The sequence below is a fragment of the Papilio xuthus genome, unplaced genomic scaffold, assembly GCF_000836235.2.
Source record: "Papilio xuthus unplaced genomic scaffold, Pxut_1.1 DF825946.1, whole genome shotgun sequence".
Classification (NCBI taxonomy): Eukaryota; Metazoa; Arthropoda; class Insecta; order Lepidoptera; family Papilionidae; genus Papilio; species Papilio xuthus.
Window position 1 is genome coordinate 14,078,117 of NW_013532703.1, and position 15,115 is coordinate 14,093,231.

At 34.1% G+C, this 15,115-nt stretch overlaps 2 protein-coding genes across 3 annotated transcripts; both read left to right on the plus strand.

The window, feature by feature from the left end:
* The first annotated feature begins 2,292 nt into the window (after nucleotides 1-2,292).
* Nucleotides 2,293-6,000, plus strand: LOC106124099 (protein rolling stone). The gene is made up of 4 exons (XM_013320559.1): nucleotides 2,293-2,813; nucleotides 3,192-3,302; nucleotides 4,483-4,672; nucleotides 5,621-6,000. Exons 1-4 carry the CDS (start codon nucleotides 2,501-2,503, stop codon nucleotides 5,847-5,849), a joined length of 843 nt encoding a protein of 280 aa, XP_013176013.1. The 5' UTR covers nucleotides 2,293-2,500; the 3' UTR covers nucleotides 5,850-6,000.
* Nucleotides 6,001-7,105: 1,105 nt separating this feature from the next.
* LOC106124016 (protein rolling stone) lies at nucleotides 7,106-14,729 on the plus strand. 2 transcript variants are annotated; one of them, XM_013320452.1, is made up of 5 exons: nucleotides 7,106-7,190; nucleotides 8,511-8,788; nucleotides 11,166-11,276; nucleotides 13,677-13,875; nucleotides 14,005-14,729. In XM_013320452.1, exons 1-5 carry the CDS (start codon nucleotides 7,171-7,173, stop codon nucleotides 14,216-14,218), a joined length of 822 nt encoding a protein of 273 aa, XP_013175906.1. In that variant the 5' UTR covers nucleotides 7,106-7,170; the 3' UTR covers nucleotides 14,219-14,729. The 2 variants fall into 2 exon arrangements, with proteins under 2 accessions (XP_013175906.1, XP_013175907.1); XM_013320453.1 differs by lacking the exon at nucleotides 7,106-7,190 and having other exon boundaries at nucleotides 8,075-8,788; nucleotides 14,005-14,728.
* Nucleotides 14,730-15,115: the final 386 nt, after the last annotated feature.

Genomic DNA, 15,115 nt, shown 5'->3' on the forward strand with positions numbered 1-15,115 from the left:
GATTGCAATAAACATTCCAGTGTGCGTGGGCGCGCACACATATGTAGATAACACTTGTACGTATAGTTTCCGCGCGTACCATTCTTAAAACCCGCAAAGACAATTCACGCTCCGCCCACTCACTTCAACCACGATGGTCTGACTTAATTGTTGTTAACTTTATTTAAATTTCTTTCTACCCGACAGCGAAAATTATAAAAAAAAATTGTCGAGCAAAATTTTACATTACCAAATTATTACTGGTTATGAAAAAATAACCACGTGATTGATAAAATGAAAAAAAAGTAGCCTGAGATTCGAACCGGTAAACTTACATATTACGGCAAACATACTAGAATACTGCGCCAAACTAGTATATATTGTGACAAGGCAAAATTTGATATTAGTTATTACGTATCTGTCATATTCGGCGTGACAAACTTTTATAATATATTTAAGCGTTATGACAGGAGAAGAAAAATATTGGGTTGCCCAGTAAGTTCGTGCCGCTTTATAAGGAAAATTGAAACCCTGTCCTCTTAAATTTTTGGAAATGGTTTTAAATTATATTGGTACGACTCTATACCTAAAACGTCTTTTATTTTTGGCTAAAATGTTAAAAATTAGTTTTTATCTCAACCAATGAAATGAAATTATTCACAATATAGAAATTTTTGTGACGTTTGATAATAGTGGAAATCCGAAAATGAATCCACTTCAGCTGCAGTCTATTATAAGCTTTATATCGAAAATCAGAACGAACTTTCCGGACAACCTATAATGTTAATACAAAGTGTCAAATGAATATAACAGAAGGAGTTTATTCCAAATTGTATCACAAGTATATAGAGATAGAGTTCAATTTTGTCAAATGTACCGATATTTTTGCGCACCTTGACTGCTTCGTTACTTATGACGCTGTGGCTGCTACGATATTTATGAGCATCTTGCATGTACTCATATATTTGACGCTGTGTATGTACCGATGTATTTGAGCAGGGTGAATGTCTCTATTATTTTGAGGACTTTTGTTGTACCGATATAATTGATTACTTTTGATGTACCTATATATTTGCATATCTTGTCTGTGACGATCTATATGACGCTGACTGTACATATATCCACCACTGGACTGGTCACAGCCTGGGATTGCAACAATAACAGTCATAATCTCCCTGGTCCTTTTGTTAGTGTTACATGCAGTGTGCGTGTTGTTGACATACGGGAGAGATGTTCTAGGTCGTCGATTGCTAAGAGATAACAAATATCCCATAACCGGTGGTACCTACTGAGACTTTAAGGTCCCTTAAGATCTTCAATGGACGGAGAGAAATAAGAAAGAAATCAAACTACATATGCAACAATTTTAGAGGACGTCTACATAGATCTTTCGATGACCCCGAAGAATTTGGAAATGTTTTTCTTTGAATGAATGAATGAATGAATATTTATTTATTGCCACAAACAAGGAAAAGAAAAACTACAAAAATAAAAAAAAAGTTAAATTAAATAAATTGAGGATGTGGCAAAAAAAAGGTGGCCAGCTCAGCTGGTGCAGGAGGGAGGTCTTGACCAATCCTGCGCTGATTTTCAGCTGGCCCCTTTGTTTTCACACCATTTGCACAGCACGAGGTAGGGTAAGCAGAAATAAAAACAGATACAACGAAAAAAAAAAAAAAAAAGCAAAAAACGACAATTAAACATTAAAATTTTGATTGATTTTTTAGATACGAAATAACAATTTTAACTATAAGCATATAAAATGTGAGCTACAAATTAGTGATTAAGAGGAATACAAAAAAAATAAACAAAATAAATAAAAAAGGTTCAATAGGTAAAAAAAGGAAATATGGTAAGGTTTATAGTTTACATGCATGACAAACTGTTTTTTTGATAAATTAAGGCTTATATTTACGATATTAATCAAATTTGTTTTGGTTTTGATGTTTATCTAAACCGCACTGTTAGGTTATGTTAGGTTAGAAAAATTATGTACTTTGACTAATAAAACATCCGTGTACGATTGTTATATAAACCTCTGTGATATATAATTATTAATTTAATAAAATAAATGTTTTATAAACTTTTTTTTAATTGAAGTATTACAAAGAGTTACAAATAACGAAAACCTTGGTTTTGACAAACGATAAAGGACTACCTCCAAAAATGGACTTTGACGCTTGTAGCTTGCCGCCAATGATATGATTATAATTCACTAAATTAAAATTGGCATACAACATCAGTACCAATAACAATAATTTTTGTCAATAATCAAAATTATGATAAAATTAAACAGTTTTTATTTTATCAAACCTTATGATTAACTGTTTTTCAACGATTATTATTTAATACAATTCCCTGTATCATATCACACACGCCCTTTCGTAACGAAACCAACGCGATTTATTTTGGCACTGTAATCGATGTGAGTCAAGCCGATAACATACGTGCGACTCCGCGTCCTATCTCATAGTAAAGATACCGTAGTAGTAATTGACAAGCTTGTGCTGTGTACAACAAAATGAGTGCTGCAAGGAGTTATTTCAAAGAAGAGGGCCAGCTGAGTATGCTCGGGTTGGAATGCTCGAAACCTTCGTGTTTCTATCTGAGCGCTTGGCAGAGAAACCGCTCGACAACACCGCTGCTCATTTGGCGCACGCTCCTGTTCCTAACGTCGTTCGGCATTCTGCTCAGTTCAATGGTAATGTACGGCCTCCAGGGAAAGTTTGGCTTCTGGTTCATCTATCTGACGCACTGGGGACTCACTCTCAATACAGTCGCGACGGCGATGTCAGCTGCTGTTTCAGCGCGATGTTACTTCTATGGACCAATCGGTGAGATACAGGAGTTTGTTAAATAAGGAAAATACATCGATAGTTAATAAATATTAAGGTATAATTCAATTTTATCAGGATGTTGAGAAGATCGATTTTGTCTAGGAACTGAGACGCCCGTCGCCGCCGGCCGTTTGAATTATCTGTTTATCTTTCGACCTAATTCGCGATCTTGTCGCTTAACAAGTCGATTCATCATATTTTTTATCATCATCGTAGCGTTTACTGAATGAATTACAGCAATAAGTAAAGCATAGTTGCACTAAATTAACTTATTAATACCCTGAAGAAAATAAAACGAGTATCGTATTATAGACAATTGAAAAAACATAATTACAATTTTTTTTTAACAGTGATTTTGCTATTTTCTTTTGGCAGGCGCTGAGTTTGCATTACCGTGGTATGTAAAAAGTTACTGGGTCTTCTATAACAGCGCAGTACCCATCGCCTTTCTTATAACGGTATTTTATTGGACCATACTATACGAAGGTAAGGTATGATATAGTATCCAAAAATAAACATCTTGTAAAATAAAATAGCAAAAAATCGAATACAAATTTGTACGAATCTCAACATTTCGGGCTAGTTGTTATCATAAATAGATATTACTCATAATTAGTTTCGTAAACCAACATAAATTACGTAGCTTATATTTGACTAAACTTGCAAAACCATTAACCTGTGAGTAAATCATGAATAAACTAACAACGATCATTAGCGACAAACATTTATCTTACCAAAATATATTGTACAAAACCAAAATATTTTAAATATTGATTATGCATGACCTCTAACTCTAACATGCAATTAATGAGAATTTAATGCCTTGTTTATCTCCATTACTCGTAATTACATTTAATGTTATACACATTATAGTAAGACTAACATCAATGGACGTCATACCAGAGTTGTGTAGTAAAAATAATGTATCGCCTTTAATTATATGGTATATAAACATTTCAAGAATCTTATCTTACTTCTTACTAATATTATAAATGCAAAAGTTTAGATGGTTGGATGGAGGTTTGTTTGAAGGTATCTCCAAAACGAGCTATAAAAAATAAATATATAGGACATAGCCTGGAAGAAGACATAGGCTACTAATTCAACAGACAGAGTCGCGGGCGACAGCCAGTATTGCATACGATACACTGCTGTGTTATTTGTTGTTTAAATTGTTTTGTATCTCTGACAATTGAGATCAACTAATAGTCTATGAGGTCAATTATTCTACGGAGAACTGTTTGAAATATTTCATTCGCTAAGTACACAAACAAAATTTACTGTTAAAATAAAAAGTTTACAATTTACGCTCGTGTATTTAATAACCAAACTGATACCATTGATCACTATAGTTCTTTACTAAATGTAGATTTTCAATGGAGATTTTAATTTATCTACATATTTACGATAGTAAGAAACATCCAATATCAAATTATTCATAATACATACGAAGGTATACAGCAAATCCGTTATTTTATTTTTCCATGTCTTCAAATTCAAGAACTAACCGTAGGCTTCTGGGACCGAAATCCCCGTTTAAAACGCAACGTTATCTCAGTTTTGCCAAAGATATTGATAGAGTTGACAATATGTTTCGTACATTGATTTAGGTCTCAGAAATCACTGGTTAGTCGTGTAAACTATTAACTATTTACTATTTTTGCAGCGGGTTTTGAAGAGGAGTTAAACCATGGTCTGGACGTGGCGGTCCATGGTTTGAATTCACTAGTGATGTTCCTCCTACTGGTATCGGCGTCCCATCCCTCAAGGCTATTTCATATGTACCAACCTGTAATCTTTGGGTTAACGTACGCAGTTTTTGGTGCTGTATATTATTTTGCTGGTGGTGTAGACGCGTAAGTAGTATATGTATCTTTAATTAAAAAAATAGTCTAAACGAAGATTAGGTGGAACAATTTTTCTTCCGCTTTTCTCTTCCTGTCTTATAGGAAAACGGGAAAAAGAGGGCGCTACCAATTTCCCTTTTGAAAGTTTAGGAGAGAAAATAAGAATATACAAAGGTCAAGTCTTTATTGCTTTTACTTAACATCGTAATTATTAATTAGTGTAAAGCAAAATTATAAGTATAGATCTAAAATAATTAATTTTAATACAGTCGATAACCATACAAATGTAATAGTTGCTATCACAATTCTCCCAATACACATATAGATATTTCATAATAATCGTCAAAACATTCAACACTCTCTAAGGAAGACTGGTATGAAGTATTATCATAATATAAAATTAAATTTATAAACATATTCCTCAAATACAGAACTAGAAATGTATAAACATCGTTCATGTTATAAAATTTAAAACAATCTACTAAAACCATTGCGTAAAGTTGAACTGGTTAAACGATAACATTTCACTGCGACTTGACTATCATACCTATGAGTTTACACTTTCAAAACATATGTATTAAAACATGTTATCATACCCAAGTTACCTCAATAAATTACAGTTCAATACACAATGTGCACATTTTTAACGATATCAATACCAGATATAGAAAAGTAATAAATGGATGAGGAAGTTAAACATATGTATAAGCATAGCGCTATTATTCAACTTATATAGTCTAGGTTAGTCATATCAAAGATATGGCCTGCGAGCCACTTCCGGCGCCAGGGCCGTGTCAATAAGGCGCAATGTGTCACAGAGGAAGAATCATGTTTTTAGAGCTTTCAGACTTCATTAGATTAATCTACAGATCTTTAAATACTCGTACTCTCAAGTCTACAGATGACCTAGACTCTAGGTCTTTGATAGGACATATGCTAACGCCTTATTTCTTCCAGAAATGGAAACACATGGATATACCCGGTGGTTAACTGGGCACAGCCGGGTTCAACAATGGCGATGGTGGCGATTACAGGATTGCTGCTCATAGTTCTGCATCTCGCGGTTGTGGGGCTGGCGTTAATACGTGATGCTATCGCCGCAAGAGTTATCAGACGCTCCGTTATCACGCACATAGAAGAAGGAATGCCATTACGAACTCCAACGAACCAGCAAACAATAACATAGGCAAGACATTCTAGCTTGTTTAGAACCAGCTTGTTAGTTTAGATCCATTTGATTCTGGTAAAGCATGTCACAATGGACTAGTTAGTATATTGATTTGATATTATTGCTACAAATCAAGTTATATTTAGGGTGAGTTTCCACTTTATTACAAAAATTTCTATTTAAAATAAAATAGAGATAACATAGGAAGTTACGACATTTATAATTTAGAGTTGAAGATTAAATGTACATATCCGTGTGGAAGACCTTTGCGAAGTATGATAGATTGCAGAATTAAGACTCAGCCGCTTTGCTGAATTGTTATAAAACATTGGTCTGCTTATAATAGGTCTTAACGGAAATAAAACGCATATCAGTGAGCGCCCTTGAGTTAGATGCATAAATCTTGAATGTTAATATTAGGATTATCGTGTATATTTTAATTTAAATGAATTATTTGTAAAGTATATGAGAGGAGTGAAATAAATTATACAATTTTTCTTGTCGTGTTTTTTTTTAAGTACTGACTAGACAAAAACAAATGAAATAAATCTTGTTTTTGTTTACAACTCGTGACTATCCTGTATTATGTAATTTACGTAAGTTTATGAAACTTTACTGTTTATTGATACATATTATTAATAGGAGACACTTATGTAAGCAATATTTTATAATGATTAGTATATTCTCCGCAAAAATTGACTGACAACTGTTAACATATAAAGGTATTGAAAACCTAGTGGAAAATCACACCTTTCGCATGGAAAATGCGAGATTTTTCCAATCCTTATATCTGCAAGAAACGGAGAAAATTCTACAGTATTATAGTGTGTCTTTCTTTGAAAAATAACAGCACTTATCTATCGAAGAACAGAGAATTTGTTATGAAGAGTATTAGACAAAGTTTAAAACTCTTCTTCTTTTTGTTCACAATTATTGCCATTTAATAGAAGAGATATAGATACTTCTTACTAATATTATAAATCGGAATGTTTGGATGGATGGATGTTTATTATAAGGTACCTCCAGAACTGCTCAATGGATCTTGACGAAATTTTCGAATGTAATCGTTAATTTGAACTGAAAATGTTGAACACAGCCTGGAACAACCCATAGGCTACAAAGTTATTCTTTAAGGGGTGACGGCGACAGCTATTATTTCCATAAAACCTTACAATAGTCTATGGCGCAATCTTTTTTCCTTAATTGTCCCATATGACAACGCTAAGAATAGAAATGTGTCAATAAGACAGACAGCTGATTGACTATGATATATTTCATAGGAAGAAATAATTGTTGTGAACTTGCAAGTTGTGCTTAAAACCATCGATTTGTAATAAATATGTACATCACTGACTGCATGTAGGTACTTCCTAAGCTAGTTATTTAGACAAAGGAATATCTTAAATACAAACAATGAGATTATCTCAATGTGAAACTAATTAAATATAATTACTCATGACTTACATATTGTAAGAACTGATATCCTGTTTTTCTTATACGTCAGCTTAATATTTTCTTCCATTCTCGACCGTCTAAGCCTATTGTGGGAAAGAAATACCATAGCGCTAGTAAATTTACATATGCACATATGTTAAATTGGGTTAATTTCTGGTCGGTAATTTTCTACAGGCTTTCCTGTGCTTCGGTCGGTTCGTGGTTTTATGGTAAACTAGCTGTCGCTCGCGACTCTGTCCGCGCGGTATTAAAAAAATTAATTCGTAGTCTATGTGTTCTTCCAGACTATGTTCTACGTCTCTGGCAAAATTCAGCGATATCCATGCAGACGTTCTAGGGATACCTTCAAACAAACATCCATACATTCATCTAAACATGTTTTAGCTGTTATCACATGGTACATGCCATGTTACAAAATCGATGCTCTATCTACCTATACAATTAATAAAATTGGAGTGTTTGTATGTAATATCGTTTTTTGTATAATGTATTTGCATTGCTTTTAAGGAAACACCGATTTTAAATATGTTTTACTTTCTGACTCCCCGTAAAGCCGGGATATATCTGGTAATCTCTTAAAGGGCTTGACTGATTTTTATGGGACTCTTGAAAGTAGCCTATGGGCGCAGGAGTAACTTAGACTATTTTATTTTTATTTTTATTCTAAGTTAACGTAGTCGCGGGCTGCAGCTAGTCTACAAATGTAAGTGGTGACGTATTTGATTGTGGCTGTGTTGACATTGAAGTATGAAAAGTGAGTTTTGTATTCGCCAAGCAACTGGTTAGTGGTTACATAAAAACTCCGGCACAGTTTACGCAAGTATGGCAGTGGCGGGCAAGAGTGCAAACCGACAGGCCGCGCCGCGCGCCGCGCCTACCTCTTACACTCACGAAATATACTTCGCAACTTAACTGCGCTCGATATTTTTTTTTAAATTTAGTTTTTCTCACCGACCAGAAATTAACAATAGATTTTATCACAGATTAACAATAGCACGGTATTATGCGAATTTATTGGATAAATGATAATGTTATTGGTTTATCGATAAAGATAATAATCTATCAAGCGCTGTCCGCATCTGTCACTTCTACGTGACGGTGGTTGTGAAACGGCTATCTCGTATGTTAGAGAGTAGAGAATAACAAGATATGGTGAAATAGGAGGTTAGATATAAGTCGTACAAGGAAGTGCGGTACCGTGAGGAAAATGGTGAAATGTTCTAGGAAGGGTTTTTCGCTGTCGGACCTATGGGTGTCATCGCACGATAAGTTAAGCGACTTCTACTTGTCGGCATGGCAGCGCGGAGAGTCACCCGTGCCGCTCTTGCTGGTGCGGCTCGCGCTGGCGGCGGTGGCCAGCGGCATCCTTATATGGTCGCTGGTGGCCGGAGCGGGCCCTTACTGGCTCATCTACCTCACCAATTGGGGCCTACTTCTCGTCACCATGATGACGCTCAGCGGTCTTCTCGTCTCTTGTATGTCACTTTGCAGACCACTTACCGGTGAGTGTATTTGACTTTTGAAAATTATAAATTTTTCACCGTCCTAATTCATACTACAACATTTGTGCACCCTAACTTTGTGTAACTTTGGGTAAGAAATATGTGGTTACATACCCACACACGCATTACCCATACTTACCTTTAAAAATAATTTGCACACAAATATGTTTTAACGTAAACACGTGAAAAAACACTTGAAATAAGTTTCAAAATTCTATAGCAATATGTAACTACTATTTAATTGTAAAGATTCCATTTAAACCCATTTTCAATTTTCAATTGTTGAGTGTTTTCAGATCACAAAACTATACGACTAATATAGAATACATAAATACTAAGTAACTACTATAAAAAAACAAGCAAGTCACGAAATCACTGTCAATGTTCGAAACACATTAAATTATCAACAATATACACATTTATTTAATATCAAGAAGGTGACAAATTTTGGCTAAGTATCACGCTATTTGACAGTAGTTAGGTTACAACATTTGGCAAGCCCAAAGGGACACCCAGACACCATATCGTATAATTTTTCTTATCACGGATCTAAAATTTATGAATCACCAGCAAACTGAGACTGCGTTCCACTTTCAATATACGTAAGACTGTCCTGGGATTTCCATCCAGCATGTAATTACTGTCATTTTAATGTAATAAAGGTATTAAAAATTTCCTTGTATACCGCGATAGATATTTTGGGCACTAATATTAGGCCTACCCTAGCTAAGTAAAAATTACACTACGGTTCGTATGTTGTTAAGTTTATACTAAAATTAATATGTTATTAATTTATGAAAAAATAATATACATCTTAGATATACTCTTTCCTAACAGCCTTATAAAAATCATAAACATAATTCCATTTCAGTTCTACCATGTTATTGCTTCGTTATCACGACAAACCTGACGTGGTTAATCTACTTCGTTCATTTGTTTACAAACTTGGTCACACTCAAGTTGAGTTAAAACAAAGTTAAAACGGAAGTGAGTGAATAAATATCGATAACTAACCGGAAACGATGTTACTTAGTCTTGAGCTAAATTATTGAGTGTCGAACTGAATTGCTCTTGGCACAAGTTGAATCACAAAGTTGTAGCTGGCCGCATATAATTATGACACAGTACAGTACATAAAAAAATCGTTGAAGACATTGATAAGATTTTTAATTCAATGGAATAGTTTACAGAGAGCCCAGGTTTTCTTCTGATTGTCAACAAAATATTGACTTTTACTTAAGATTGAAATATGTATACAGATCTTGTAGACGACTCGTATGACGCTATCAATCATAGATTTTATCTTTAACTTATATAATTTGCGTAGCTTATCGATTACACATCGTCTGCTAAAACAGATAACACAATAACTCGGATTGATCTGTTACTTTTAAAACAACATAAACAGCCAATTCAAATAAACACAATTGCTATTCTAAAAAGTTAGTCTTTAATAATCTTTCTTGTTACTATAGCCCAGTTATGATGTAACTTTCCATCGCCAGTAGGTGGCGTAGTTGCAACATTAAGATCGTCAGTATTGCTTTATAGACAGGTGAACGTGTAACATCGCGGCGTGTTATGGCTGCCTCGACCTGCCCCACATGTCCCATATGCTTACATTATGACATAACACCACCGTTGACATATCCATCTAACATAACCAACAGTGACCTGATGATTTCAAAGCTTCCTAGTCTATCCATAAGTTCATTTTAGTTAGTGTGAAGTTTCGTAAATTTTTTTAGCCACTGATACTAGGTTGAATGTTACCCAATATTCATTATTTTTTTTGGAAAATCTGTTATGCTACAATTTTACCGATGACAGTAAGGACAAACAGCGCATATCATTCCAAGAATGTTCTTGAGACTTGATGAGTCTTAAAATTATCGACCTAAGACAACATTACTTTGTAATACGTGACCTACGAGGCTGAGCCAGTAAACGTTTGCCTTGATCTAACGGACACGGATTTGGTTTCTAGTGGCTTTACATACATCTTTGGGAACCATTTACCCAGTTGTTAAAATATAAAATCAGTCATAACAATCATTTTTCTTACTTATTTTATCTTACTAATATGATAGCATTATGTGAATGTTTGGATGGATGGATGGATGTTCGTAAGATATTTCCAGAACAGCTGCATGGATCTCACGCAAATTTTCATAGATGTAGAACATAGTGTGGAAGAACACGCAGACTAGTAATTTAGTTTTTTTTATTTCGCGCGAACGGAGTCGCGGACAGCTAATACATTTTAATATAATAAATTTTTAGATAGAAAATAAGTAAATAAATTATTATTATAATTATATCTAAAAGCTGCAGTTCAAATCTGTTTAATATTATTAATATTGGTATGTAATTACAGATGCAGTTGAGCTGCCATGGTACGTGAGCATGTACTGGCTGATGTACAACATCACAGTCAGTATTGCCATCATGATCACACTGCTCTACTGGATACTGCTCTTCGATCCTGGTCAGTATAAATATATTATTATTCGGTTTATTTTATTTTTTATCGTTATGGGTAAAGCAAGCAAACAACATAGTGTTGTTGGCAACAGATGCATTACTGATTACTCAAAAATCAAAAGTTATGGATGGGTTGTGTTGTATAGGAATAAAAATAGAAAGTTAGATATAATAACAAAAGATCAAAAGATATTTTAAAATTATGCCTAGCATGTCTGTCTCGTATAATGTTTTAAGTACCTGGATGACCGAAATTATATTTAAGTACGAATTACTAATAAAATGATAAAATATGAATAATATTTTTCGATCTTACCGATAGAAAAAGTTAAGTTTATGTTTAAGTTGATTATCGATAAAACACGAATAAAATGACATTTTCTAAAAATGATTCCTAGCTAGATCGATTTATTGCCCCCGGAACCCTCTATATACTAAATTTTATGAAAATCGTTGGAGCCGATTCCGAGATTCCAATTACATATATAAATTTACAAGAATTGCTCATTTAACGATATAAGATATAAGATGAAGGTTCAAATCTTGGATATATTTACTTTTCTATTTATGTAATTCCAACGTTGAAAGCAATATTTACGTATTCGATGTTGTAATGTATATTCACTGAGAAGACATTTCCTTACTCATTACACTAATCATTTCACCTTAACCTCAAATGGCAGCAACAGGTTAATACGTAAACGTCGCAACACCAAAGAGGTCGTTAATTAATCACTATAAGTTTTTTAGAAACTTTTATCCCCTGTCCTATGAAGGTTTTACCGAAAATATATGAATTGGGTCGATTGGTTTGCTTATCAAAATGTAGGCTTTACCCTAGCAACTTTAATCCTTTATGTGTTACATACGTAGTTAACGTAATATTGATAAGACTGAAATGTCGTGGGTGCTGAAAGACTCGTGCTAATTTGTTTAATTACTACAGTTTTTACTTTTTACCTTTATAAACTTAGATTTTCAATTTTTTTATTAGGTACAGGAATATATGTGTTTTAAAAAGAAAGACATCTATTTTAATGTTTCCCTTAAAGGTTTAGTACAAAGTATTACATGGTTTATTTTCTTTTGTTCTGATTTGAAAGGAGATGATATGACCAGAATGACTCAACAATTATGCCACACGTTAAGTACATAACTATCCAATTTATTGTTATCTACTCAAATGAGATCCCAAATTATTCCTGATAACTGTTGTAATCCTTTATACGTTATCAAACTACTAGCTTAAATACTTACGTTTCCGTACTACAAAGTCCATCCATTAATATTATTATGGCTGATAACAATGATATTTGCACAGGCATTTTTATTCGAATTTTACATATTTTTTGTCTAACGAGAAAAAAATTGTTATGGGTAATCTCCAAGGGCGTCGCCAGTCGATGATCAATGTCTTCGTTTTAACAAGCCGTTTTTGACTAATCTATTTAAGATTGTAGGGACCTTATTATTTAGAAGTAGATATCTTTTACATATTACGAGTGTCTAGGAGGGGGCTGCTGAAAGACCCATACCCACTCTTGGCGACTCTCATGGCAACCGACAAACTTGCATATATCTAGTATAAATGTTTATAAAAAAACTAGAAAGGTGTACTAGCAATGTGTTAAATCAAAGTCCATAACCTCTGCCTACTGTACCGGAGTGGATTAAGTTTTTAAAAGAAGAAAATTATATTTTTGTATGTGAAAACAAATAGAAAATCATGGACAATGGATCTAAGAGCATCGTGGGACGGATCACGAAGCTACTTTATCCTTGTTTGTTCCTTTATGTTTTCTTTTTCCATAGGCTAGGTCGAAGCCCCTAGCCTCATTCATCGCTAGATTAAACGCGCTCCCTCGTGTTTGCGGGCCGGGCTATCATAAAGCACATGTATTAGAATTCTTTGATGTAAAATAGCAAAGTACAAAGTGAGGCGCGACTGTCTTGTTGTATTTATTTTTATATTGCGAGTCGCGCGATGCCAGCGCCCCCGGCATTGTTGGATGAGGCAATCGTCAACTGCGACCTAAATTATGTGTTTCGCAGTAAAGTTCATTGTGAATATCGTAATTAAGATGACATTTTCAAAATGTTTTTTTATAAAAGTTAAATGTTATATGATTCTACCGTGATGTGTAGTATTTCTTGTTACTACTATAGGTAAATGGAATAAGCTAAGACAGCCCTAAGCAAGATAAACCCTTTCTTCACAATGTTACAAATCAGAGGTTTTTACTATAATATAATAATATAACCACGCAATCACACAATATCTAATAAAATGTTGGTAAAAGCTGACAGGGTAAACTTGATGACATATATCTTATTATTTTTTATGTCTGTGTAAAGTATCAGAGGTAGGGGTTGCTGTAGTTTTAATATGTCTCTTTAACTGCAGAGGAGACCAATGACGGGAGCTCACAAGGTGACATCTGGCTGGACGTGGCAACACACGGCATCAACTCGTGCATAACACTGGTGGAAGTGTTGGCAGCACGCACACCCGCGCGGCTGTTACACGTCTACCAACCGCTGGGAGTTGGTCTGTGGTATGCAGCGTTTTCCGCCGTCTACTACGCGGCTGGCGGGACCGACGGGTGGGTATACAACAAAGATAAAACGATCCATAACTTTCAAATTTTTCATACCCGTCAACTACAGAGTCGGCTAGACTTAATTTCTATGTTTAATGTTGTTTTAAATTATATTGTTTTTCTCTTTTTCAGCAATGGCTACCCCTTCATATATGAGATATTAGATTGGCGGCAGGGCGCTCGTGCTGGGACCGTAGTGGCAGCATCCACCGCTTGTTTAATAGTCATCTACGTTCTAGTTTGGGGCACAACTTTGTGCAGAGAGAAACTCTCCCTAGCAACGATACGTACCACCAGCCATACCTTGCCGTTAACTCCGCCCGATCCTCACACGCAAATTGTATGATTATTATCCGACGAAATGTCATATTTTAACACAGATTATATTGTGTAATTGTGCAATGTAAACCTGGATTGAAAATGACGTGACACTTGTATACGAACACTATTGCTATCTTTTTATATTCAAATAGAATGAGAGAGATGGCATTATTTTTGAAATACAGGTGCTACGACAATGGAGATTCATCGTTATATTGATATGTTGTACTTAATTTGTGACTGGCTATAAATTATGACTTTTGTGATAGGCTAAAATATTTATTAGCCTTTGTGATGGGCCATGAATGTCAATTGAAGTAATATACACTTTTCATATTAGATTTCTTTAGAAAAGGCATTTGAATTATTTTAATCGATTTTCACCGTATATATATCGAACCTTTTTCGCAAACATCGAATTACAATATTAGTAAACTCCACTAACTACATTTTGTATGCAGCTTTTTGTAAAAATTAAAGCCAATTGAATATGAAACAAACATCAGTATTGAAAGTCATAAAAATCTATATTTAAAATAAAACTTGAGCTCTCTGAATATTTAAAACTTTAATATCGAAATATCTTACATTAAAAAAAATGTTTAATGATTTTCAAATGTATTCTTGTTTTCTATCTTAAATATTTTATTGAATGTAATATTTAAATCCGTGTATAACTTTAGACTTAACAAATCGCCAAATTTACAATAAGTATTAGTTTTAGGTTTTGAGGCATTCTTGTGTAAAATTGAGGCTCGATAGTTTTTGTGTAAAAAGAACAGTTTATATATGAGACGAATTAGATACGACTATATTTTTTTCACTATAAATAACTTAGTGTTGCCATTTAAACTATTGAATACTTTAGAAAACTGCCAGAATATTGCCATATCTTACCCGTACAAATTGTTACGCTAAAATC

What these genes read in the sequence shown, in the direction of transcription:
- LOC106124099 (XM_013320559.1), top strand. Translation starts at nt 2,501, where the DNA reads ATGAGTGCTGCAAGGAGTTATTTCAAAGAAGAGGGCCAGCTGAGTATG. An exon ending in TTACTTCTATGGACCAATCG is followed by an intron (nt 2,814 to 3,191) that starts GTGAGATACAGG and finishes TTCTTTTGGCAG; the next exon opens with GCGCTGAGTTTGCATTACCG. An exon ending in TTGGACCATACTATACGAAG is followed by an intron (nt 3,303 to 4,482) that starts GTAAGGTATGAT and finishes CTATTTTTGCAG; the next exon opens with CGGGTTTTGAAGAGGAGTTA.
- LOC106124016 (XM_013320452.1), top strand. Translation starts at nt 7,171, where the DNA reads ATGTACATCACTGACTGCAT. An exon ending in ATGTACATCACTGACTGCAT is followed by an intron (nt 7,191 to 8,510) that starts GTAGGTACTTCC and finishes GAAATGTTCTAG; the next exon opens with GAAGGGTTTTTCGCTGTCGG. An exon ending in GCGGCTGGCGGGACCGACGG is followed by an intron (nt 13,876 to 14,004) that starts GTGGGTATACAA and finishes TCTCTTTTTCAG; the next exon opens with CAATGGCTACCCCTTCATAT.